The 27,655-nt window shown below is 39.3% G+C and overlaps 4 protein-coding genes across 19 annotated transcripts; 1 reads left to right on the top strand and 3 right to left on the bottom strand.

Annotated features, from left to right (window-relative positions):
* Positions 1-852: 852 nt before the first annotated feature.
* LOC108039283 (chromatin modification-related protein eaf-1) lies at positions 853-27,647 on the top strand. Of its 16 annotated transcripts, none has more exons than XM_044458116.1 (9): positions 853-1,005; positions 7,605-7,886; positions 16,808-16,902; positions 17,085-20,249; positions 23,138-23,289; positions 23,508-23,930; positions 25,036-25,537; positions 26,079-26,206; positions 26,264-27,647. In XM_044458116.1, the coding sequence occupies exons 2-9, from the start codon at positions 7,768-7,770 to the stop codon at positions 26,354-26,356; spliced, it is 4,677 nt and encodes a 1,558-aa protein (XP_044314051.1). In that variant the 5' UTR covers positions 853-1,005; positions 7,605-7,767; the 3' UTR covers positions 26,357-27,647. The 16 variants fall into 16 exon arrangements, with proteins under 16 accessions (XP_044314051.1, XP_016971710.2, XP_016971711.2 ...); XM_017116218.2 differs by lacking the exon at positions 853-1,005 and adding an exon at positions 3,137-3,406 and having other exon boundaries at positions 7,402-7,886; positions 23,775-23,930; XM_017116214.2 differs by lacking the exon at positions 853-1,005 and adding an exon at positions 3,137-3,406 and having other exon boundaries at positions 7,402-7,886.
* LOC108039285 (probable insulin-like peptide 5) lies at positions 11,612-12,136 on the bottom strand. The gene is made up of 2 exons (XM_017116230.1): positions 11,966-12,136; positions 11,612-11,910 (listed from the first exon to the last, which is right to left on the bottom strand). Exons 1-2 carry the CDS (start codon positions 12,123-12,125, stop codon positions 11,723-11,725), a joined length of 348 nt encoding a protein of 115 aa, XP_016971719.1. The 5' UTR covers positions 12,126-12,136; the 3' UTR covers positions 11,612-11,722.
* LOC108039286 (probable insulin-like peptide 5) lies at positions 14,023-14,529 on the bottom strand. The gene is made up of 2 exons (XM_017116231.1): positions 14,359-14,529; positions 14,023-14,303 (listed from the first exon to the last, which is right to left on the bottom strand). Exons 1-2 carry the CDS (start codon positions 14,516-14,518, stop codon positions 14,116-14,118), a joined length of 348 nt encoding a protein of 115 aa, XP_016971720.1. The 5' UTR covers positions 14,519-14,529; the 3' UTR covers positions 14,023-14,115.
* On the bottom strand, positions 15,764-16,255 carry LOC108039287 (probable insulin-like peptide 5). Its single transcript, XM_017116232.1, has 2 exons — positions 16,087-16,255; positions 15,764-16,031 (listed from the first exon to the last, which is right to left on the bottom strand). Exons 1-2 carry the CDS (start codon positions 16,241-16,243, stop codon positions 15,844-15,846), a joined length of 345 nt encoding a protein of 114 aa, XP_016971721.1. The 5' UTR covers positions 16,244-16,255; the 3' UTR covers positions 15,764-15,843.
* Positions 27,648-27,655: the final 8 nt, after the last annotated feature.

Below are 27,655 nucleotides of genomic sequence, written 5' to 3'. Positions count from 1 at the left end.
CTTTTCGTTTTCACATGGTCTTAAGTCAAAATAAGGCTGATTATAAATATTTTATGGTTTTTTGTACCAATTACAAAGCTTAACCTAATTTTTATAATTGTGAAATAAACGTTGTTTAAAGATTTTTGGTTCTGTGCAGCATTTTTCAATAGTTTTGTTTGTGGTTTCACTTCAATCAACTGCAAACAGAAATCCAATCTAAGCCCAGCTTGCTCTGCGAAAAGTATGCTATGAAAAAATATGAAACTTAAACAACTAGATATTTAGACCAGTCACTATAACCCAGTGCTTTTGCAGGGCATAGAAACTGCTTTCAAATGGCTTTCCAAAAATCCAAAAATAAATGTTCAATATTTAGAAAAACATGCATATAAAAGTAGACGTGTGTTCGTGTGTTTGTATGGGAATAGGTGGAGAAATATAGTACATATATCGAATCGTTGTTTTCTTGTTAATTAGGTGGTTTAGCACACACGCCAGTGTTTGTGTGTTTGTGTGTTGCTGAATATTTATCGCTTTTTCGACTAGCGCTTCTTGGCTTGAAGTGTTTTCTCGGTATTAGAGAGTCGAGCAGAGGAATACGTGATTAGCCCAGTGGCCAAGGCAAATTTATAATCGGGTATGAGTGGGTGTTTTTGGATAGGGGGAGGGATTGGGGCGGTGCGGCCCATAGGTACCACGCAACGCAGCAAACACACACAGAAACACACACTGTGGGGTGTCATCATCATCATCATCTCCCATTTTCCATGAAAACATATAAAAAATCAACTAGAGCAAGAGCAACTTTTGCTGCTTTCGCGAACTTTTCCGTCGACGGGGCAGCAGCAGCACCAGCAGCGACTTGCGTTGAGCGGCGAGTAACAATAATAATTCGCACCGTGGTCGCGAACGTGGTCACCACATCAGTCAGCCAGCCGAGAGCTCCGAGTTCTGAATTCCCAGAGTTCCGAGATCCGAGAACGAGATCCGAGATCCGAGGTCCGAGTCCCAATTTCGAGTCCGGTACGGTATGCCAGTGCATCGGCGACAGGTGCAGCTTTGTGTGGGCAATAGTGTAATTTGTGGGACTGCACGCGAGGCGCCACCAAAAACCAAAAATAAATGCCACAAAATGTGTCACCAGCAAAAAATAGCGACCACTGCTCAAAAAAATAAACATACATATATGAAAAACTCCACACCGCGAACGGGCCATCAAAAATTAATTAAATAAAATGCATTAAAGGAAAACCAACCGATATATATGTGTGTGCATTTGCATCCAGCACACACAAAAGCTAATTAGCGTTTAAAGCACAATTAAAAAGTGAAGCCGTAAAGGCTGGCAAATGAAATCAACTTCAACCGCGAGAAAACCGAAGAGCCAAAAAGCCAAAAAGGCAAAAAAAAAAAAAAAAAGGAAAACCAAAAACCGAAAAAACCAAAATACTGAAAACTGAAAAAAACGTTTGCTGCAAGTGAAACAATTAAATGACATTTTAAGCGAATTTCTTCCCATTTGCCCGTCGATTTCTATATGGACTCTTTCTGCTATTTTCGTGGGGGAAAATCGCTCCTCAAAAACGGGGGAAAAATGTTGTGTGTTGAGCTGACATCGCTGGCGAGGACGTGGAAAGCCAAAACGAAAATCAAATAGATAAAATTAAAAAAACAAGAACTACACTCAGAAATAGAATATTAGAGACGTGCTGGGGCGCGGCAGTAAAAGTGCTGTAATAGACGGGCCATAAGAGCTGCATATACAATCTATATAGCTATAGATACAAATGTATCTATCCATCTTTCGCTGCCGCTGTCTCCATCTTGTCGCTCATCGACGGCGACCGAATATTTTTTATATATAATTCATTTTTTTTCCGCTGCTCTCTTTCTGAAACTACTCGGTGTTTTTGTTGTTCTTGCTGGCGGGTGGGGAAAATCGGTCTAAATATGTGGCCAACCTACAGTGGCGGTTGGTAAAAGGTGTCCCCCTGCAGCCGTAATGAATCAGCTTGAATTTGTGGGTGTTTTGGACAGACTCTCATCATGATGGCCTCGCTTTTGAACTTTTTAGCTCGTTTAATCCTCTTTGTCTTTAATTTGAATTCAAGTCAATGCTTTTGCTCATCAAGGTGGTGATTCGGTTTTCTTTTTGAAAATCTGCCAAATGCGCTTCAATGTATTTCAATTTAATGCCATCATTCTTGTTAATTAGGTAATAAAAGTCACTCATCCATATGTGCAAGTGCGTAAGCGGTTCGGCTTTTGCATATAAATCATTTTAATTAATTGAACTCTCGTTTTCTGTCTGCGAATGTATCAATGTTTTTACTTAACAGTAGTTGCAATACATTCTTCTGCAATTTATTAACATTATTTATTTGTCAATTGAAAATATATTTATATTTTTATTAATTTTTGTATCTGCCAAAAACTTGCCTATGTCTTATTTTATATTTTCGTGGGATTTATTCAACATTTTGGTTTCCAATTAAGTTGATTTAACTGCATTTTTGAAAAATGCTAAAATTTGCTTCCTGAGGTTCATATTTTTTGAAGCTGATTTAAATTTTGAGTTACAAGTTTTTTATGCCTTCAAAAATGATTTCATAATAATATAGATAAACAATTTATTGGTTTTACAAAGTTTATGTGTGTTCAGTCTTTATTTGCAGAGTTATTGTGCCCAATTTATTTGCCAATATTTAAAAAAAGGCTTTTATTATTGTTAATGATTTTATAGAATTGGGAAATTTTGCAATGTTTTTGTACTATTTGTTTTGATTGGCACTACATTGTTAATAAAAATATGCAATATTGTTAGTCTCGATTTCGAAATAAAGCTCTTGAATCTTTTCAAAACAAACCGCTTTTCATTTCTGTTGTTAAAATCGCATCGCAATGCACGTTTTTGCGGCCACCAGTGTGGCGGATTGTATCTGAAGCCACGCACTCGTTCGCCCGCGGATACAGATACATTCCGGCGGTCCGCTGCTGCTACTGCTGCTGCTGCTGCTGCGGTGCCAAAGATGTGAAAATGAAAATGTAGACTGATGAAAAAGCAACAAAAACAAAAGGCGCCGCCACCGATCATTGCGTAAAGTTTAGCGTTTTGCCGCTGCTTCGCTTCTGTTGCTTCTGTTGCTGTTTCATTTTCAGTTTCAGTTTCAGTTGGCCGATGGTGCGCTTACAAAACGCCGGTTCTCGGCGGACGCGTTCGCTTTCGCGCTCCTCGAAACCCCCCCCCCCCACACACACAGAATCTTAATTTGGGAGGGGCGCGGGGGGTTTGGCGGTGAAAGTGCAACAATAAAGAAAGTGCAGCGGGGGGCGTGGCGGGGTCAGCAAGTAGCACTCTGGAGCCAACTTTTGGCAATTGGCTGGCGTTATTTTTGGATTAAGCAGCGCCAAATTGTAACAGACGGTAAGCACCCACATTAAACCAAATAAATTCGCATGCTTTTCCCTCAGTGTACGCATGTGTGTGTGTGTGTGTTTACACTTAAGCCAGCCAGTGGTGTTTATTTGGTGAATATTAGTGTGCTTAAGTGCATAGCTCACACCCCACTTCTAAGTCGAAAACAATTGGGTTGCACAGGAAACAAATTAGCTTAAATTATACTCAACTATTTTAAGTCAATGAAGCAGAAACATTTGCCATTCCCCTACAATTTGAAAAACTTTTGATATTATAGACATTTATTTAAATAATGTGTTAATTGGTTGTTAAAGATAAGTCCCAAGACTCTCACAAAAATAAACCATTATGATATCGGTTCAACATTTTAAGACTAGTATAATATTTAATAACTAATACGCAAAGCAATCTGGTTTTTGAGATGAGTTTTAATCAAAGGTGTTGATAAAAAAGGTCGTGCACATGTTAATATATATATTCTGATTTTGTATTTGAATTGTAAAGTAAAAGACGATAAAGTTTAGTGACAGCTTAATTGAGAAACCAACTCATGTATCACATAATTTCTGAGCATATTCAGTTATTTACAAGCTAACATATAATTACTCATAACTTATACAAAGTTGTGGGGATTTACCGTATTATTTTAATTAAAAATAATTTAATTTCTATGAAAATCTCCTCCAACAGACACACGACTATACAAAACTTTATTTGTCGTTCTCTCACAAATAGCTTAAGCCGGCTTAGCAAATTTACCATATGTTCAATATGCGATGATCATATTGCATACGTTTAAACTAATATATTTGTTTTTGTGTAGAAGTAGAATGAAATATTCAAGCAATTCAACAAAAACGAGAGATGCCGTAGCACAATGCTGAATTTTAATAATTAAATCAGCAAAAACATGGCAGGCAAAATCAACAGCTTTCATCCAGTTTTGGGATTTCGGATGTGCAATCCATGAGATCCACAGATGCGTCGACACCCAGATTTGCGAAATGCCTCGCCTCGACGCAAATCTAACAATATTTGCACCTGATTCCAATGCATATGTGTGCCGGAACACACACTGGCTCACACTCGCACACATTTAGCCACGATTATAGTTTATATAGCGCTCTCACAAAGACACACCCACACCTACACCCACACCCACACTCACAGCCACACCACACTCACACTCACACATGCCATGGAGTCGAACCGATGACTATGGCTATGGCAGCGATGATAATGATGTCGATGCCAAAATAAAGACACTGAAAAATGAACGGGCGAGAAATGTTAATTAGGTTATGGGAAAGACGTCATACTCTTACCTTAAGTCTTCGCTGTTAAATATAGTATTTATAGGTGCTCCTGAAAATATTTCGAGACAGCAAAATTAAAGAAATATTATTTAATTGGAGCAGATTATTTAACAAATTTAAGCTGAGTAGGGATTTATAATATTGACTACCAAAATGTGATAATAAATAAAATCTATTTCTTCTTATTGCAACAGGCAGGGATAAATAAATAAACATTTTCTAAAATGGCTTAAAAAGGTGGAAAGTATATAATGTTCCGAAAAGTTACTATGTTAAAATTACTACTTACATTTGTTGTTTTATGTTTTGTTTAATTATGTAGAAAGTGGTAATCGCACAATTATATATTCAGAAACTTAATTGTTCAATAGAATGAATATTTTGTTGTTGCTATCTAATATTTATTTAATGCAAATTGTATAATATGTATGAAACAGTTTACCCATAAAACGAATTTAAATAATGTTGCGCCTGGAAATTCATCAATGCTGAAATATGATTTAAATATTTTTGTTGAGCCTTCAACATATTGAGTAATTTTGAGGAGAAATATTATTTTAAAATTTGGCTCAAGGCAAAACTATTTGACAAATTGCGTGATTGACTGTTGCTATGACAAAATATTAGTTTTAAAATGAACATTGTATATTTTACACTTATTTTTCATCTGCCATTTTAAGGCCCGAAACAATTTGTTAATACAAATGAAGTGGAAAAGTCTTGGCTTTGCAACTCCGTTTTGCATGTCCTGGGGCTGGTAATTTGATGAGAAGAAGGGTATTGCTGCAAATGTGTGGGCTGGTTGCCATGTGGCAGGGGGTTATGCTTTGTCTGCCACACCCACACCACTCATTCGCACACGCTCACTTTGCTTTTTTTGAAACATTATTTTTGCGAGCATTTTTTATGCAAATTCCCTTACAATTCCTGTGCTAAGTACACAGAGTGCAGCACGCACCTGTTTTTTGTGTGTGTGTGAGGGTGTGTGGGTGTGTGTGAACTAGTGAGGTTGAGTTGCAAATGTGTGGGTGGCTGGGTGTTGGTGTTTGTGCCTGTGTGAGTTTTGTGTTAAACTTTAATTGGGACATCAAGTGGCAAGCTCTTGTTGCTGCTGGCTCTCTTTATGCCGCTGCTTTCCTGCCTTTTGTGTGTAATTTGCATAATATTTTATTAAATGTTGATTAATTTGTACGATTCTTGGTCCGCTTCCGTTGGCCCAGTCAGAATATTGCGTGCTTACGGGCGCAACAGCTGTGGCAGCTGCAACAGCAACAGCAACAGCACGGCAGCAACATCAGATGCACAGCAGCAACAAGCTGCAATTAAAAGGCATAAAATACGAGCAAACACAAAAATACTTCATTACGATTATTTCTCAAGTATCTTTTATTGCATTTTCCATTTACCCATACCTACGCATACCTATACCATCTCCTTGTGATTTTCATTCGTTTTCTCGAAATGACGCAAATCAAAATAATGGTATCTTTTCCTCACAGCTGCTAATTTTATTTGAGGTGACACACAAGGCGGGAATTTCAAAATAGAGACTTTGAGAGAGCCCGAGTGTGTGGAAAATATGAGTGTAGCGAAAAAATTGAGCACATTTCAATATTTTTGCCGTTGTCTTTGGTGCTATTTTTAGGCGAACGCACAAATAGCAAGACAACAAAATCGTCTGCACACACAAAAATATTATATTTTTGTTTTGCCCAGCCAGGCAGTGCTCAAATTAGTTTAAGATACATTTCTAAATGTGACAGTAGTGAGTGAGTATCTCAGGAAATTGGAAAAATAAATACTATACGTGCCTTTGCATATTTTTCAAATATCGCACGAAATTCCACGTCTGTAATTTGTTGGCAACAGCTGTAAAATCGAAACGAATTTCTATAAAATGATTCCAGTTCGCTATTGAGAGAATTATAAATTTTAAATTTTATGTGAATGTGTAGCTATTGATGGCATTAAAGTGTTATATATATACAGCGTTGACATTGAAGTGTTTGTGCTGCCTACTGGAAATAGTTCTGAAATTATTTCGCTCTTGTTTGAAAAGTTTTTAAAGTCTCCCAGTTTTTGTTTTGTGTTTATAATTAGATTTATATATATTCATAAATTAGCAAAGAGATATGTTATACAAGGCTAACAGAAATATTAAAGAAAAGCTTTTTGGTTGTCATTAAATACAATCAACTCATTTAATACATGATTTGTAAGAGGAAATTACATGTTTAGGAATTTAATTAGGTGCTCAAAAATTAATTAACACATTTGTTATTAAACACGGTCATAAAGTCTTTGCCTTAAGTACTTTATCATATTTTTATATATCCATAAAAACAAAGATATTTTTATTTGTTAATAAAAACTGCATTAATTATATAATATATAGAATATGTATATATAATATGTATGTGTAAAATTAAAAATTAATTTTTAAGTTTAAGGAAATGTCTTACTGTGAATATTAACATGGAAAAGGTTATTTGAGTTAATTGGTAATTTTACACTACAACTAGCAAATGATAAAGTTAAGAGTTTAATTTGTGAGCTGTGAAAATCATTTAAGCTTGTCATTGAAACTTTGTAGCTTTATTTCCTTCTTCCAATTAACTCCTGTTCGAATTAAGTTTCCACTTACCTTATTATCTCATTCAGTTTTATTTTGCATTTCAATTACAGAACGAACAACGACCGACAATTAACGATTAACATTAAGTCCAACTGAAGTAGGGGAAAGTGCTTAGGATTCTTTTTCAAATCGCCCACTTACCGCCAGCAAAAACAAGAACAAACAAAAGAAGACCGATAAGCGGAATTAAGTCGAGTAGAAAATTTTAAAAAATATTTTTTATCAACAATATTTTTTTGAAAAACTTTCGAAGACATCCGAAGAAGTAAGCACACACACACACAGAATAAAGAGCTCCGAGGCAAACAGAAGTCAGCCAAGGAGGAACCGAAGTTAAACATTTAAAAGGAGCAACTTGAGTCCGCAGGAAGAAGCAGTCCAGAAAGGATACGCACCCATATATACAAATATACAAAATGGCCGCCCTACAACGGAAACTGGTGCACAAGCAGTTCAACTCGCCCATGGGCCTCTATTCCCAGGAGAACGTGAAGGCCACCTTGAACCGCGAGCTGAAAGCCTTCGGCGGCGAGGGGTGAGTAACGGGCGGGGAACAAAATTAAAAAATAAGAAAAAAGGAAAAGGAACGGCCCCTTGTGTGCCCAAGCGAAATGATTATCATACATTTAAATGCATATTTCATAAAATAGATGAAAGCAGCCAGCTGGAGAAGAGAGCTCGTAAATGGTTCTGGCGGGGTCGGTGCGTTTCCTCAGTCGCTTAGTCTATGTAATTGCTAGTTGAATTCCAAGTGACTAGGAATAGAGCGTTGAGGGACTTAAATATGTTTATAATTAAACAAATTTACAAAGCTTAACAAGCCCTTTGATTGTTATACACTTATATTTAAAAGGCTTCGAATATAAAAATAAATCATAAGACAATTTTCTAGCTAATTAATACAAAGATCATATCATAATAAATCTTTAGAAATTGTTAACGTTTTAAAAAACATTCATTTTGTTGTCAAGTTGCCAATCAAGATTTATAAAGCACATTAATTGTTCCCCTTTTATTTTCAAAGGCTTGGAATTTAAAGCCGATTTCCGGCTAATGAATCCAAAGCGCATATATTTTAAAATACCAATTTGAATGGATAAAGAATAAAATTGTCCATATTTGACAATCATTAAATCTAATCAGAATTTGATATGGGTCGTTGATTATTTTTTGCTTTTAAATTATTGAACTTTACCCCATTAAAAGTAACCAATTCTTAAGATCTCCAGCTTATAACCATTCAGAATTCCAAATTTTTGAGTATCAGAGACAAATTAAAACGACTGGGTTAAAACAGATAATTTTAGTATTTCAAATAGGTTGTATAACCTAAGGGTAAATTATTTAAGAAACTAAATCACAAATTTTTTTTTTTGGAAAAAACTGGAACTATTTGGGTAATACGAAAAATTAATAAATTATTACCATCAACAAAAAATTACAAGTCGTAAATGTTTGTTTTTTTATTTTAATAATGCTTACTATTGCAATGTAACTACTCAAAGTATAATCTTGGTGTAAATTATTTAAGAAAAAAAATCAAAATTGGTTCCGCGAGAATACCAGAAGTCTTTTGCAAAAAAGACATTATTATGTTATTAGTAGCAGAGAAACTACAAGGACAGGGCCACAAAAATGAATAAATTCAAACAACATTTTTGCTTATCGTAATGTTAATATTCAAATCCACATTTTACGGTAAATTATTTTAGGAACTAAAATCCCAATTTATTTCGAAATAATACTGGAAGTGTTTTGGTAACACAAGCCCCGCCAAAAGCCTCCAACTCTGCTTGTTCTATTTTGACAGATACAAAATCCGCTGCCACAAAACAGGTGCACAAAACACATTAATTAGTGGGCGGCAAGGGGAGGGGAGAAGGGGGATTAAAGGGGGAAGCCCCTCCATTTGTGCATTGCAGCGCGACAGCAGCGTCGACTGAGGCAGCGACTGCAAGTGCTACTGCAAGTGCTACTGAGACTGCTGCCAATTTGTTGGGACACACACAAACACACACAGATAGTCAAAAACACGCTGAGGACAACAACAACATCTACAATTAAATGCTTTGACGTTTAATTGTAATTACCAAAAAGCTTTATAAGCAACGCGTATCTCAGCGATGCTCTTTAGACTTGAATTAATTTGTATTTGTATTTGTAGCTGGTGCTGTTTTGCTGCTGTCGCCACAACAACCATATCTCTATCTCTGCCATTGTTGTTTGCAATTGTTGTTTGAATAAACCGGCCATAGCCTCACCTCACCTCACCTTAACTCACCGATCCGCCAGATAGATATGGTGATCTGCTCTGGTGAGCAAAAACTTTAAGTGGCTTTCAGTTATTCGGTGACTATGCGTGCGACAAAACGTGTGCAACTATAGCGGCGGAGTCTTTAAATTTAATTACCAAAGACCGAAAACTGAAAACTTAAAACTAAAAACTTTCAATCGCATATTCGCGCGTGAGTGTGCGTAACGTGTTTTACCGTATTAGGGAGCAACTTTTCCGAAAACAGCTGAGCCAAGGCTTCGACCAACTTTAAACTTCGAAAATAAAATGTACGTGAAGCGAGGAGCGAGAAGCATCCCAAAAGATACTTTTTATATAACGCCAGTCAAGTGTAAAATAGAGAAAACGACCAAAAAGGAAACAAAACTTGATCTTGAGGGATCTTAAACATAAAATTCTTGAGAGTAATAATATTATTTAACTTTGATATAGTAATGCATACTAGCAAATAGTATATAAAGCCAAAAATTTAAATAAGGGTTGATAACGATAACTGTAGGAATTTCGCTAAAATAACAAATGTAGTTCGATAAATAAATCAAATAATAAATATAAAATTTCTACAATTATAGAACAAGTTATTCAAAATATAAACTTTTTCTGATGAAGTGCTTAATGATAATTTATAAACATAATTTGTTTTTTTTAAACTTTGCATTGATAGATAAATGAAGGGTGTTTTTGTGTTTATCAATTATTTTACATATATATAATACAAAATATATTACAAATTGCATACACCATTAGTTTTTGTGTGTGTAAAAAAGTCTAAAATAAACCAAGACGTCAGCAGGTAGATGAGTCACTTGCCAGCGATAATGCGCTGATTTAATGCAACAGAATCGAAAAAGAACAACTAAAACAATGTCAACAAACAAAAGGCAGGCGTCTAGCCAAAAGTTGTGAGGCATCTCTTGACTTTCTGGCCATCGGTGAATCACAGGGAAATCGCACAGTTAACCAATGAACTACAAAAAGGGAAAATAATTGAAAAATGTCCCACTAATCATCAAACGCCGCCAAATGAATATTTAGGCAAATATTGAAGCAAACCTCAATCAAAATGCAATGAATTAAATTTCTATTTGTTATGAGCAAATATTTGCTTGCGGCAAATGAGGTTGTCACTCTGTTTGCTATGGCTCAAAATTAATATACTTATTAAAGTTCTGGTCGACAGATGCAAGTGATTTTATTTTGAAGGGACTATTCAAAGGTGTCAGTTTCAAACGAAATGCGAAAGGCTTTAATTTGTTTTAAAACAGCCTAGCAGCTTTAAGCTTTGCGATTATCTCTGGACTTTGTTGTCTATAAATTCGTTGAGGCCTTATCTCAGTTGGCACATTTTCTTAGCTTAAATATTTCTGTTTGCTATCTTTGAGGAAAGCAAAATATTTTAGGCAGATTAAGATTATGCATTGGAAGGCAAAACATTTCATAGAAATTATAATTAAAGTTGGAAACTCTTTTGCCAGCTTAAAGAAAATCGCCAGGCCAGCGTTAAACATATTTTTGTTTGTGTGAAATTTCCACCCTACTTGCTGCGAATTAAATCAACATTTTCTTTAACTTGAACTCAAAGAAAAATACTATGTAAAAAGGGTTGGTAAAATTGTATTATTTGCTGATTCCTAAAACAGTTAAATTAATTCAATATACTAAATTGAAAATCAAAAAAGGATTTTCTTTAATTGTTCTCCGCTAATATTAGAGTATTTTTTGATTTTAATTAAACTTGTAATATTACTTTCCCAAAAGTTGTCTTTTTATGGAATTACGGTTTTAATTAAATTAAATCGGACAACAATATAATATAGCTGCCATAGAAACGATGTAACGATTAGTAATATAGGCATAGAAATCAAAATGTAGTAGATTTTTAGCTACTGCACTGTTATATAAACTTCGGTTTGCCGAAGTTTAATTACTTTCTTGTTTCATTATAAAATGATTAAAAACGGTTTAAATTGCGCTTATATACTTTATTTGCAAAAGAGGCGTGTAATACTATTCATTTGAACAATCGTAAATCTCGTGGGTATATGATGGCACAGGTCTCGAAACAGGTTGGTGTTCTTTCAATCTTGACAGTACGATTGAATCTTTTTAACGGAGCACGGCCTATGGCAACATTCGTCCACAATGCCCCTGAGATTACGCGGCATGGCCATCATGGAATTAAGGCGGGGGTGGTGGGGTTTGAAATCTTCTTCCGAATCGGAGTTTTCCAGCATGTTGTTCTCAAAGCCAAATAGATTCAGATCCGCTGCAAAAAAGTTTACTAGTGTCGTTTCAAAAACCCAGAAGGCACAAATACTCACGATAAGCTCGTTTTGAAATCATAACATTTAATTTTCCTTCGCACACAGTCATTACTAATTCTGTCAAATAGTGGCCGCACGCCAGTTCTCCCTCTGCGGGTTTCAGGAGCGGGATCAGGATCACGAGCAATGGAATCAAGGAGCGGATCTGGAACTTCATGGTCTTGCTGGATGTGGTGCCGCAAAGGATGTGGTGCACTTTCCGCCGCGACCAGCCACTTTTATATCCGCCAGAGCAGCTTCAACCTGTCGCATTCGATTAGTTTTTTAAGGTCAGCGTGGGCATAAAAGTGCTAGCTAATTTTCAATGTCAGGACTTAGAAAGATGTTACGATTAATTTATGCCCATGGCTTAGCATATCCCTTCGTTAGTAGGACGCACTCAAGGATGATGATTTGAAGGCCATCATATTTAGTATAGAGAGTTAGAGACTTAATATAAGCAACCTATACAGATTTTTCATCCGCTAGAGGCATTGGGTAAACTGGAAATAATTTTTACTTCCATAAACAGTTTATTTATTTTAGCATACAATTTTAAATTAATTTTAAAAAAATTGTAATGGATTTAAAAACAGTTATTATACCCCTGCAGAGGGTATTATAATTTTGGTCAAAAGTGTGAAACGCAGTGAAGGAGACATCTCCGACCCTATAAAGTATAAATATTCTTGATCAGGATCACCTCCTGAGTTGATATAAGCATGTCCGTCTGGCTGTTTCTACGCAAACTAGTCTCTCAGTTTGAAAGATATCGAATTGAAACTTTGGACACACTCTTATTTCCTTTGCACGTAGTTATAAGTCGGAACGGCCGGGATCGGCCGACTATATCCTATAGCTACCATATAACTGATTGATCGAAAATGCCAAAACTTTGGTGTTTTTAAAGTTAGGAAGTTGGGATTTTTTATGAGTGTTATGAATGCATCATATGAATAATTTTGGAGAATATAATTGCAGAATATTCTGCAAGGGTATTTCAACTTCGGCTCCGCCCGAAGTTAGCTTTTTTTTCTTGTTTTATTTAATATTTTAAAAGAATTAAAAACAGTTAATTTTACAAAATATATTAAAAAACTTAAAAACAGGTTATTATATTTAATATATTTAAATCGATTTTTTATTGGTTTTATGAAAGTATTAAGGACAGGGATTAAAATGCGCGTTTGTCTTGTCATTTATTTTCATAAAAGGCGTGCATATACTACTCATTTCAACAATTGCAATATCTCGTGTGTTTTAATTGCACAAGTATAGTAATAATGTTTTTGAATTTATCTCCCCTAATATTGGTTAGTTAATTTGTATCAATTTATAATTATTAAACCAGTTTATAAAGCTTAGTATAATAATAATAAATTGCAAAAAAAAGTTTTTATGAATTTTTCTCCCTCTGCAATTATTCATTAGATTTGTTTTATTCAAAAACCTGTCAATTTAATATTTTTATACATTTTTCTTAATTTAACAAACACATTTTTAATAATTTTAAATAAATAAAGATCTGTTTTGTGCAGTTTTTCTCGCCAAAAACAACAAAGTAAATTTAGAAAACTGGGCGATTTCCAAGCAAGTTTATTTAATAAAAATCATTATAATAATTTTTTTTTGATAACGTATTAAGTAAATGTTTAATATTAGCTAATTCATAAGAAATTAATTAAATTTAATATTCTTAAAAAATTAAAACCGGTTAATTTAAAATTTAAAAGTATTGAAAACTGATTTCAAAATTGATTATTTGCATAACAGGCGTGCATATACTATTATTTTTAACAAACGATATATCTCAGAAGTATATAATGGCAAAGGTATCGCAATAATGTTCTTTCATTTATCGTTCCTAATATTCGTTAGTTAATTCCAGTTAATTAAGCTTAATAATAAATAATAATACAAATATAATATTGAAACAAAATGTTTTTCATCCATTTTTTCTCGCCCAATATAATATTAAATATAAGCGAATCTGCGCTTTAAAAACCAGTTAATTTAATATTTTTTAAAAATATTTTTTCATATTTTTTCTATATTAAAGTATTAATAACGGGCCTTATATTTTATTTGCAAAAGAGGCGTGTTCATTTTTCAATCGTAAATCTCGTAGGTATATGATGGCACAGGTCTCGAAATAGGTTGGGGTCCTTTCAATTTTGACAGTACGATTGAATCTTTTCAATTGAGCACGGCCTATGGCAACATTCGTCCACAATGCCCCTGAGATTACGTGGCATGGCCATCATGGAATTAAGGCGGGGGTGGTGGGGCTTGAAATCTTCTTCCGAATCTGCGTTTTCCAGCATGTTGTTCTCAAAACCGAATAGATTCAGATCCGCTGCAAAAAAGTTTACTCGTGTCGTTTCAAAAACCCAGAAGGCACAAATACTCACGATAAGCTCGTTTTGAAATCATCGCATTTAATTTGCCGTCGCACACAGTCATCACTAATTCTGTCAAATAGTGGCCGCACGAAATTTGCCCCTCCGCGGGTTTCAGGAGCGGGATCAGGATCACGAGCAGCGGAATCAAGGAGCGGATCTGGAACTTCATGGTCTTGCTGGATGTGGTGCCGCAGAGGATGTGTTGCACTTTCCGCCGCGACCAGCCACTTTTATATCCGCCAGAGCAGCTTCCACCTGTCGCATTCGATTAGTTTTTTGGGGTCAGCGTGGGCATAAAAGTGCTAGCTAATTTTCAATGTCAGGACTTAGAAAGATGTTACGATTAATTTATGCCCATGGCTTAGCATATCCCTTCGTTAATGGGACGCATTCAAGGGTGATGGCATGTATAAATACTAACCCAAACTCAAATTCTTGAAGGCCATCATATTTAGTGTAAGAATTTGCGTTTGAGGCTTAATATAAGCAATTTATACAGATTTTTCATCCGCTAAAGGCATTGGGTTAACTGGAATTAATTGCTATTTTCCTAAACAGTTTTTTTAATTTAACATAAAGTTTTCAAAAATTTGTAAAAAATAAATGGTTAATTCTGTAGTTCATCTCCCCAAAAATCGTTCAGTAAATTTGGAACACTGGCCGATTCCTAAGCAAGTCTTATTAATTAAAATGATTATTTTAATTTTTTCTCATGAAAACCCATTTATTTATTAGTTTAAAAGAATTAAGATAACTTAATTTTATTGAATTCTTTAGAAGAATTAAAAACAGTTAATTTTATTTAATATTTTTAAATTGATTTTTTATTTGTTTTTTGAAAGCATTAAGGGCGGGGATTTAAATGCGCTTTTGTTTTATTTTCACAAAAGTCGTACTATTTATGTCAACAAACTTAATATCTGGTGGCTATTAATGGCACAACTATCAAAATAATGTTCTTAAATTTATTTTCTCTAATATTGGTTAGGTAATTCGTATAATTTTGTAATTATTAAATCAGTTAATAAGGCTTAATACATTTTTTTATTTGAGTTATCAAAGTGTTGAAAACTGGTTTCAAAATACGCCTTTGCCGTTTTTTTGTATAAAAGGCGTCCATATACTATTAATTTTAACATACATTATATCTCGGAGGTATATGATCGCAAAGGTATTAAAGGTATTAATTTATCTCCCCTAACATTCGTTAGTTAATTCCAGTTAATTTAGCTTAATATCATACTAAATAATTGATTCAAAATGTTTTCCTTTAATTTTTTTTGTATATAAATATAATATAATTAAATATATTATATTATATTATAATTATTTATTAAATTCGCTTTAAAAACCAGTTCATTTAATAATTTTTAAATTATTCTTTTTATTAATAACGGGCTTTATATTTTATTTGATAAAGAGGCGTGTAATTCTATTCATTTGAACAATCGTGGGTATATGATGGCACAGGTCTCGAAACAGGTTGGTGTTCTTTCAATCTTGACAGTACTTTTGAATCTTTGCAACGGAGCACGGCTTACGGCAACATTCGTCCACAATGCCCCGGAGATTACGTGGCATGGCCATCATGGAATTAAGGCGGGGGTGATGGGGCTTGAAATCTTCTTCCGAATCGGAGTTTTCCAGCATGTTGTTCTCAAAGCCAAATAGCTTCAGATCCGCTGCAAAAAAGTTTACTAGTGTCGTTTTAAAAACCCAGAAGGCACGAATACTCACGATAAGCTCGTTTTGAAACCATTACATTTAATTTTCCTTGGCAAATAGTCATCACTAATTCTGTCAAATAGTGGCCGCACGCCAGTTCTCCCTCCGCCGGTTTCAGGAGCGGGATCAGGATCACAAGCAATGGAATCAAGCGGATCAGGAAGTTCATGGTGTTGCTGGATGTGGTGCCGCAGAGGATGTGGTGCACTTTCCGCCGCGACCAGCCACTTTTATATCCGCCAGAGCAGCATCCACCTGTCGCATTCGATTAGTCTTGTGGGAGTAATTTTCAATGTCAGGACATCGAAGGGTGCTTAGCATACCCCTTCGCTTATTAGGACACATTCAAGGGTGGTTGTAATATTAATAAGAACGCAAACTTACATTTTAAAAGGGCAAATTCTTTGATATAAAGAACATAAGCTTTATAAGAATACTTCTTGCAAAGTTTTATCAGTATTTGTATCAAATAGAAAAATAACAAAATATATTAAACACAAGTTGTGATAAAAAATTAAATTGAAAATGTGAAATATTGCAAAAAGGACACGTATTTAATTTGCGCAATATTTCATTTAAATTCAAAGGTAAATTCAAAGTTGGCGCCGCAAAGCAGTGCACAATTAAGGCAGTAAAGCAAGCAGTTTATGCCGCGAAATTCAAAATTATCTTTAAGCTTTTGGCTTTTTATACAGATGTTTATTAAGTACCTCTTCACTTTGGACTCTTTTAGGATTGAAGTCGACGATCAAATCACAAAGCCCCTGAACTTGGCCAACTCGGCCGTTCTGCGCGCCGTCGAAGAGGAAGAACAACAAGCCAAATCTGGTAAGATATAGTTATATGTTAGATTTTTCCCCGTGCGTGTTTATTATATGTTGCCGAAACAATAAGAAACAGTGTGAAAACATTCAACAAAAGAGCCACTTTCCGTCCCAGTGCCCAGTGTCCGATTTTTGTGTTATTTTGCAGATAATTTTAAGTAAACTATGGCGCTTCTCTCGCGAAAGATTTTTACCCCATTGAAAGACAGAGCCGTCGGCGTCAGCGTGCCGAGGGCGATGCACTGCATCACACGCTGCACCAGCAGCTGCTGGACCAGATCAAGACGGACTATCTCAGCCACCAGCAGGACATCACCATCGATCGGGACACGGTGCTGAAGATCAACCGCCTGGCCACCAAGCGGCATCTGCTCAAGCGGGATCACAGCTGGCCACCAGCGGAGCTGGATGTGGTGGCCAATCCCGACCAGAATCCCCCGATCTCCTGCAATCCCTCGCACAGTATTGAGGCTCTGAGGGAGAAGTTCCAGAGTCCCACCAGGATTATAGAACCCACGGCCCGGCAAGTGAGAGAGCAGCGACAGAGGGATGGTGGTTCCAAGGAGAGATCCCGAACACCCCAAAGGGTATCCGACCTGGCCGAGGTCTTTCACCAAACCCCCCTCTCGAAAGGCTTCTCCGCTCCAGAAACCAAGGCAGCCGACGTGGACTTGGGTCTGGTGGCTCCACGGTGTGAATACTACGAGCAGTTGGCCCACAAGCGGCCCACTACCCCCACCACGTTGCCCACTCCGGTGACGCCCTATCGGCCAAGATACAAGAGGCAGGCCTACTCCCTGGAACGCGGACGCAGCCGCAAGCGGACAGTGGGTGCTCCGGAACTGCCGCCACCCAAGCCACGAACTGCGAAGCCAAAAGTCCAACGCAGATGCATCAAACTGGCCACCGAGGTGAAGATCTCCTATGGCCACGACGGCGACAGCGAGGAGGACCCGGTTTCTGGCCAAGAGTTTGACTTGGAGGCCTTGCCGCTGCCACCGACACCGACACCAACACCTACCCAGAATCCAACACCAGCTGCCCCGAATCTCAATCAAGCGACGACAGCGGGCCGAATGGTAATTGACAACCTGGCAGTTAAGCAGCAGCAGCAGATGGCTCTGGCTTTGGCCACAAATGGGAGCATTAGCCAGGCCAAGAGTCCCTCGGCCAACACTCGCATTGTGCCCGTTCGCGTGGAGGCCTCGAGGGATCCGCCCAAGCTGAGTGCCCAGCAGATCTACGACGACGCCTGCTCGTATCTGCAGGATCACGATCGCGATCACGATCACGACCACCAGGAGATGGAGAGTCCCACCTATGTGAGTGCCACCGGCGGGATCAAGTTGCTTCAGCGGCAGGCGAGCAGCACACCGAGTACTCCGATTCCACCGCCACCTCCTCCGCCCCCGGTGATGCGTTCCAAGGCTGGCCAGGATGCGCAGGCCAAGGACAAGCAGGCGAGGCGACAGGGTGGGATCTACAGCCTGGGGAGTGATGCGGAGAAGCAGCACGAGGCCCATGTGGAGATTGCCCAGTTGGAGGCCAAATATGCCCACATCCAGCAATCCATAGCCGAGCATCTCCTCCAGATCGATGCCTACATGGAGAATGCCAAGCAGGCGCTGCAGAGGAGTGCCCAAACCACACCAGTAGCTACTCCCACACCCATTCCCACGCCACCACCTCCTCCGCCTCCGCCTCCAGCACCACCCGTGAGACCCATCAGTTCGGGCAGCAACGATTCCTGGGACATCTTCGCCCATCGCCAGTCACCCATTTTGGCCGTGGAGAGTCCACTGCAGGCCATCCTCCGGCAGATTTACACCCGGGCAGCTGGCTTACCCACGCGGCTCTCGAAAGAGATTAAGGAGGCGACACCCGCCGAAGAGGAGGCGGAGGAGGCCCTCACCGAAAACGTGCCCATTGTGGAGCGGGCACTGGAGGATCTGCACAAGATTGCAGTGGCACTGGAGCAAAAACCAGAGACCGCGGAACTCATGCACGTAGAACTCCGGACAACGCCAGCTGTCATTGAAGCGGAGCACGTAGTCATCAAGGATGTGGATGTGGATGAGGACATGGAATACAGACACGTATCGGATGTAATTGCCAACTACGAGCAGTTGGCCAAAAAGGAGTTCGAGGAGTGGAAGGAGGAACAGGTGGCCAAGAAAGAGCCGGAAGTTAAAGAGGTGCTGCCAAAAACAGAGTTAAGGAAAGCGATAGAGGAGCAGCTGGCCAAAAAAGCTTTACGGGAAGGTAAAAATGTAGTGACAGAGGAGGGGAAAAAGGTAGTGATTGAGGAGGAGAAAAAGGTAGTGATTAAGGAGCAGAAAAAGGCAGTCTCATTGGAAGAGAAAAAGGTAATGCTACCTAAATTGGTAACAAAAGATGGGCAACAAGGTTCAAATGAGGAACCACTGGTCAACAAAGAGTTAAGGATAGAGGAACCAGTAATTAAGCCAGATTTACAGCAGAGTAAAAAGGAGCCAGATGCAAATACAACCAAAACAGATCTCCCAAGAAGTGCTGACCAGGTGAACCTCCAAGAAAAGGAGGCATCCTGCGACCACGAAGCCTTCTCCTCCAACTATTGTCCATGCTGCGATGAGATGCGCTGCTCGCCCAATAACTGGGCCAAACTCAATAAGGCCGACCAGTGGCGCATTGCCAATCTGCACAACGAACCGCTGAGGAACTACAAGGCCACCTACGAGATTAGGAGTCCCTATATATCGCGGCAGATCTCCTGGGAGGACACGCAGTCGGCCAAGGAGAAGACTGCTCCCGAGAAACTGCAGCGTCAGCGGAGTTTTGTGGAGATTGTGACCACGCCGGCTACGGACTCTCCGCCACCGCCTCCTCCACCGGCGCTGTTCAGCCTCAAGGAACCGGAAACGGAGGTCACCTGGGAGAGGAGTCGCTCGCCCAGTCCGCTGCCCTCGCGCCGCTATCCCGCTCCACTTATAGAGGCTCCTCAGCGTTCCAGCTCACCCTACGGTCTCAATCCTGTCCAGACCAAGGGCTCACCATCGCCGGTCAATCTTCCTGCAAAATTCTCGCATGTGCCACAACTGGAAGGCCACAACATTGGACTCCTGGTGAAAACGGCCACCGAGCCACTGCAGCAGAGCATGTCGGCATCCTCCTCAATGCTGGCTGCCACGCCCCCGCCCCCGGCCACGCCCCGTTCCGCGGCACAGCCCTCGCCCTTCGAATTCCCAACTCTCGATTCCGCAGAGCAACACAAGTTCAGATCCCTGGCTTCCTTCGACGAGGTACAGCGAGATTTCAGCGTCAATCGATCCTTCGATAACGTATCGCCACGTCCATATTTGGGCATTGAAGGTGCGTGGGAAACCCACCGATTTCCGTATCTGTATCCCCAAAATGTTCAAGGTGTTCTTCGTCATGTCCCGATATGTCTTAATCCGAATATTCGTTGTGTGACTCAATAGATTTTGAATCGTAAGAACCTAGGGATTATTCATATACCATAGATATATGTTCTTAAAACAAAAGTACTAGAATTTGCACGACAAATTATTCAGGTTTTTGGGTCTTTTGCTTCTAGGTTAAAAGATATATAAATTTGCTTATTGAAAGCATATCTATATTTCTATTCTATATTCTTTATTTCATATTTTATATGAATGTTCCATGAAATAATAATTGGGAAGATTGTTTTCCTAATCCCAGTAAAATCAATCAAAACCTAATTTATTAATTAGTCTTAGTATTCTTTTAAAATTAAAAGGTCATAAGTATACTTTGTGTTCCTAATATAACTCAAAACTATTTTTTAGGTAGTCTATAGAAAGTATTTGCGTATGCATAATACCTTAACATTCCACTTCACAGCCATTCATCTTATTTGCCTTATAGATAGATCTATTTTAGAATTATATTGCTCACTATTTTTTGCAGACTTATGTCACAGACACGGCCAGTGGATAATAAAATTATAGAGATTTCGAGAAAGACATTTGGGGGCTTATCTCCCAAATTCGAATGGTCATTTATTCTCATTCCAATTTGTTTTGTTTGTCGCATTGTTCAGTCCCAAATAACGTGTGTATTTCTATACAAATGATTTGAACCCAAAAATACAACATTAATTGTCTTAAGCATGCACACATTTGTGGGCCAACTAGATAATGTAAACCCAAATTTTATTTTGTATTTATCTGTGACGTTTGGCGGCCATCAAAACGAATTTGTTGCGTGGCTAACGAGCAAGCCATTCTTATTATTTCAAATAATTGCTTATATACAGAGGCGTTTACAGGGGATATTCGGTGGCGATATAGAAGACATATGAGTTACAAGCTTGCTAATAATTTTAATGAGCCAACTTTTCTCGTACACCTGTGTGAATACGTTTAAAAACAGATTTGTTTTAGTTCGCCCAAAATGACAGCCGTTTAAATTTAGCCACCGCCGTCGCTGCCTTTGAGTCACGAACTATATCTGCACTGGCCACAAGCTAGATGATAGATGATAGATAGTTAGTTAGTTGGCTGGGATGATCCGCCATTGTATCCGCAAGATAGATGGGGGTGCGCCCACTTGAAGTGCCTCTCGGGCATAACAAATCGCCATAACAATAAACAGTCAACCTACTTGATCATCCCATCTAGAATCTGGGCAAGGAACCGCCAGAATGCGAATATCTGTGACTGTATCTTTACGATATATATGCATACATATATATAGATATATAGCTGCGGCAGACACCTTGAGATCGGCTGCCGCGAGTGAGGGAGTGGGCACGATGATCAGTATTTCAAGGTGGGGCCCACAAATCACAAAAATCGAAGGTGTAAACAATGCCGGGAGTTGGCTATTTCCCAGGGGGAGGGGGGTGTTGGAGGACCCCAGACCAAGATCAGCACACTTAGCAGACCCTCGCCGCCAATCTCTCACCCACTCACCCACTCTTTCTCTCGGAGAAGTCTTTACTTTCGCGTATCTCGCAGATACGAAAGTCGAGCGACGAGTGTGTGTGAGTGTGTGTGTGGGTTGGAACCCACACGAGTGCCAATGTTTCTACATCTTGGCATCGCTGGCTAACAATAATTTCCTCTGCATTTCTCTGGCTCCTCACTTAGTAGCATACATCGAAGGCAAACATATCGCAGCGCGAACGATCAACGAATTAGCAAATAGAAATAGCCAATAGCTATAATAGAAAATAGAAATTAAATTGGGCAAACGCACGCGAATCGAATCGATTTAAATTGAACTTAAAAATCAAATTTAAAAAACAAGAAAAAACCCAATCGACGTGCTTTCCGAATCATTTTTTTTTCTGATTTTTCAACGATATCGATCCGAAGGATAAACGAAACGCCCGCCGAAATTTGCCATAGAGCCTAACACAAAATAAGAGCCATAAATCAGAGAAATCGAAATTCGAATTACCGTGGTGTTCCCCATCAGAAGACTCTCCAAATATCGAAATCGATTGATTGCACCTCGGGGTTATATAACGCTCTTCTCGACTTTCGACTTTTGCGAGCGGACAAGTCAAAAAATAGCCGCAAAAAACAAACATATACATCTTGGTATATACGTGTATTTGTTATTTTTGATATCTATACGAGAATATTTTTATTCTTACGCAAAGGCCCGATCGGCCAGATAGATAGATAGATAGCCAGATAGAGATACCAAAAAGAGAGAGCAATATATAACCATGGTCGCTCAGTGGAAGATCATCAACGCAAACTACAAAAATCTGGAGGGTAAACACAAATTTTCACACTATATCCATATCCATATCCAATATAAAGTGTAATGTTGCTGGTGCAGCGGCAACATGTTGCTGCGGTGCACTTAGAACGACGACGACATCCTCATCACCCCATGAGTAATGTCAAATTCTTAGCTTTCGACTCGTTCTCATCGGCTAAATTTAGACGCAATGACAGCCGTGTATGATTTGCGTTAGCCCCCCGCCCCGCCACGCCCCCTTTGTTCACTGTTCGCACATTGCTATTGCGATGGCTATAATTTTAATTGGCTTAAATCATTTTCAAATTGTTTCGCTAGCACTGGGCAATGCAATGCAGTGCAGTGCAGTGCATCCAAGGTTATAGTGACGCCCACGTTTTGGCCGCATTTTGTTGAATGTTTTTGCACGGCAGCTGCATTCAGCGTTTGGTCGTTTAAAAAGAATTCCGAGTATTTATCGTTACCTTTTCTCTCTCTCTTTTTTTTTCCCTTTGATTCAGGCTACAAACGTGTGGCCTGGCCACCGGCCTCGGAGGAGCGGATCATCCGGGAGTTCACCCCCCAGCCGCAGACCCAAAGTCCGGCCCCGGGTTCCGGGGGCTACTATCCGCAGGGCCAGGGCCACGCCCCCGCAGCTGCTGCCCCACCCCAGGTAATGCACCCCCCCTCGCCTGCCCTTTGTAACCGATGAATTGTACATACTATATAGTCAAGTTTCGTGTACGTCGAGTGTAAATATAATTGTATCCGCCACTGCCACAATTTGTATCTCATCCGGTGAGGCATAAAGCCATGTACATAGCATTCGGACACCCACATACCCCAGCCCAAACACCCAATCTCCCACCTAACCACACTGACAACTTGCAGGGTCCCATTTATAACAACGTCCAGCCACGCACCGCCCAACCACCACAAAATGTCTACAACCCACCGGCACAACAGCCCATTGCCACCGCCAATACCACCCAGTTCCCAGATAGTTATCCGGAGCAGCAGCAACCTGTGCAATACACACAGGCCCAGTTCAATCGGCAGCGCTCGAGGGAACCCGTCCAGGTCCCAGCTCCATCTCCAGCCCCCGCGTCCGATGCCTATCCCAACTACCAGTCCAACTATCAGTCCAACTATCCGCAGGAACCGCTGCAGGCCGTGAACAATGTGGGCGGTGGCTGGAAGCACATTGGTGCCCCGCTGCCCAAGTCGCGTAGTGACTACACCGCCGGAGGAGGATCCTATCCTCCGTTCCAGGGATCCGCGCAGCAGCAGCAGCCGTTATATCAGCAGCCGCAGGTACCGTCTTGGTCGGAATGGATACCGCTTTTATTCTAAGCGAAGCGATGCTACATCTTGCACGGCGGCTGTGATCGTCTCTGTCTCCTGCCATCGTTGATCTCCTTCTATCTTAGATGCTTTCCTGCCTTTTATCTTAGACTTACTAAACTTTCTACTTAGAAACTCACTCCTATCTCTCTCATTGCACAAAAACACCTATATTTATGTAAACTAGGTGTTCCATTAGTGAGTGTCAAACAATCAAACTTCTTAGACACTTACATAACCTTCATTTGTTATTATTACTAAAAAACTATATTATATCCCCATTTTAACTTATATCTTGGAAATTTCCCGAAATCGTATCTTAGATACAAGCTATTATTTTTTACCAATTTAAGCCTTAAACTCTTTAAATACTTTAAATATTTTTGTTTGCTTTTATTATATCGAAATTTAAAAGAAAAAACTATTAAGTTTATTTAAATAATATCAGATATTTTAAAGTTATATAAAATATTTGAATTTTCAAATCATAATAGAAGGATAAAAAAATTATTTCTGAGATCTCTTTAGAAATGAGTTCTTTTATATTTTTTTTATAGATTAAACTTTGATTTGATTGAATTAAATTAATTCTACAAGTGATAATAGGTCACTTTACTAGTCATAAATCTTTTAAAAACTACAATTTACTTATAGCCCACTCTTAACACCCCAAAAACTCTTAGTAACTCTGTACTCAATCGCTTTTGCATGCCAAAATCTTTACTAATCGCTGTTTATATGCAAAAATGTCACTTAACCTCTGGCTTAATTAGCTTTTGCTTCTTTCTCCGCGACTTTCAGCTGTAAACTGCGCATAAAACTTACCCAATACTTAACTCGAAACTAAGCCTCCCACCTCTAACTAAGGTCTTCTGTCTATCTCTATCTCCAACATATTCTATCTGTCTGTGTACATCCACTGTGAATGTGTCGAATGCACCTCCCAACCAATAAAACACCACCCATCTATGAAATCAAACCATAACCTGTGATCGAAACCCATGTCGAACATGCATGTTGGCACCACCGAACACCACCAATGCACCAATGTACCACTGCACCACCGATTGAATAGCAGCAGCAGCAGCAGTACGGTGCTCCGTCTTACGATGGCCAGCAGCAGCAACAGCAACCTGCAGCACCATGGCAGCAGCAGCAGCAACAACAACCGCAGCAACCTGCAGCACCGTGGCACCAGCAACAGCAGCAATATCAGCCTCAATCGCAGGCTCAGGCTCCCTATCAGCCACCACAGTGGAACCAGCAACAGCAGCAGCAGCCATCGTACCAGACTTCACCGTACCAGCAGCAACAGCAGCAGCCATCCTATTACCCACAGCAAAACGGTGGCTCGACCCTTGCTCAACCCCAATACAATTCTTATTCGCAGCCCCAGCTGCCCTACTCGCAGGATCAGACCGATCTGCAGCAGCAGCAGCAACCTGGCGCCTTCGCCGGTCAGGATAACAGCTACCGGGGCGCCAGTCCTGGGATCATTACCCTGCGAAAGGAGGCACCAGTCAGCCAGCAGCCTGCGCCAGTCTACACTTCGCAGCCTGCCGCCGTCAGCTATCAGGGTGAGTTGGGGATTCCTTATAAAGATAAAGCTTATAAGTCGTAGGATCTTAAATTGTAATTTATTTTATGATGCTGTCTTTATCTGTAACAGTCACTTTAAAGATGTAATATTTTTTAATATATTATATGAAGATATTATAGGAAGTCTCATTATAATATATAATATATAAACATATTCCTTTCCTACTCAAAAAAACTGCAAGGTTTTATTCTTAATAACCCAAAAGGAATAAATTTCAAAGATGATAGAGCTCTTTTAAACAAAATGCAAACGAATATGTTGGAACTTTTGGATGAAAGCCAATTGGAACCGATTTCTCTAGCCCCATTAAATATAATTTTTAAAAGTTTTATAAAGAATTCTGTTTATAGTCTGTCACTAAAAGAGTTTGATGAGGTATTTGCTAATTTGATCGCGACTTTTAAACATAATATTTTAACTTCTTGATCATAATCCAAGATACGAATTTATTATTTATTTATTTTTTGACACCAAGTACATTGGCAGTATTCAAAAACCAGTATTTTTAAAAATTCCAGGAGGCAGCAAATTGCGCGGAGATTTGAAATGGCCACCACCGGAATACAAGGAGGCCGCGGCTCGCGAGAACGAGGAACGTCGCCAGTTGGCGTTGGGCCCCGTCTGCCGTCCCAGGAGAATCAACAGGGTAGGAAATTACCTTCAAGATCTAGATTAATCTGATATTAATGCACGTATTTATTAGCAGGACTACACACCCTTCTTTGCCAAGCACCAGTTGAACAATGGCTATCCCAGCTACAAGGTGCCACCCGGCACCCAGCACATGTTCGGCTAAGCCTGGAAAGAACAATATAAATTGCAAATAACAACAGCAGAAAATACAATGGAACCCACTTCATAATAATACTGAAAACGATCATGTATATGTTACTAAAACGAATCACTAACGAACCAAACTATATATAGGATATATACAATTGTTATACTAATCTTAAATGACCACTAACGACGCCATATACACATATGTTACGAAACGAACCCATGATAGGTGAATGCAATACTACAGCAGGAGTGACTCCATTCCATGAGTCATCTTCGGTGTTCTCCACACAATGGATGCAGGCTGATCTTTCTCTAGAACAGAACGCACCCATTGCGGATGATGCAGATGATGACTCGTGGATGTGGAGCCCTGATCCGGATGCCCGAACTGGGCGATGGAAAACGATATTCTCTATGTACCCATACTATATACACATATTTGGAGCATGTGCATATAGTATGGCTAAGATAGCAGAGCAGGACTATATAATAAACCATATAGCATTAGATTCTAAGATGAATGTTAAACATTGTTAACTAGCAAATGAAATGGACACGATGCGACCCAAGACGGAAACTGATAATGAGATTGAACCTTGTCTTAGATGTAAGAGCACTACTAATCTATTTATTGTGAGCATATTCTATTTAACGCAGATCCTGTGACGCGATCGGCTCAAGGAACCCATTCGGAACCATCCACTAATTGTAAATTAAGAGGTGATGGCTTCCTGAAGAGATAGACATGTTCTTTGCAGCAGCCGTCGCAGGATTCTCGATGTTTATTGTTTGAGTTTGCATGCTTTTTGCTTATATCTATACTATATGCACATATATATATTTACTTTGACATTGTTAAACTGCAAATTATAAAAAAAACGTCAATGACCCCCGCTAAGTAAGTTATACAAGAGATCAGGCGATCAGATGATCAGGCCGAAAGATATCTGTGAGTTCCGAAAATGCCATTCAAGGATATAAAAATCAACGAGCTCGTTCTGACCCCCCCGATTAACCCCTCCCATTCCCCCAAGATCGGCACTCTAGTCGGCCAGCTGACCCCGGGCAATAATATGAGGATGCCTTTGCCTGCTGGACGAGCAGCCGCGGACTCAGTGCCCAGGTCTTGGTGGATGGGGCGGGGATGTGGCCGGGAAGAGGTCGAGGACGGCCTAAAACTCTCAGACTTTACCAATTACTATGACCAGCAATGTCTATACCCAACTACACTACGATGTATAACTAAAATGAAATGAGAAACTAAATAAACGGCAAGTTTTGAATACTCGCGACGAGAAGAACTATTCCAGAG

This window comes from Drosophila rhopaloa, unplaced genomic scaffold (genome assembly GCF_018152115.1).
Source record: "Drosophila rhopaloa isolate 14029-0021.01 unplaced genomic scaffold, ASM1815211v1 contig_163, whole genome shotgun sequence".
Lineage (NCBI taxonomy): Eukaryota > Metazoa > Arthropoda > Insecta > Diptera > Drosophilidae > Drosophila > Drosophila rhopaloa.
The sequence above is the reverse complement of the archived record's forward strand: the minus strand, read 5'-3'. Positions and strand labels throughout refer to the sequence as shown.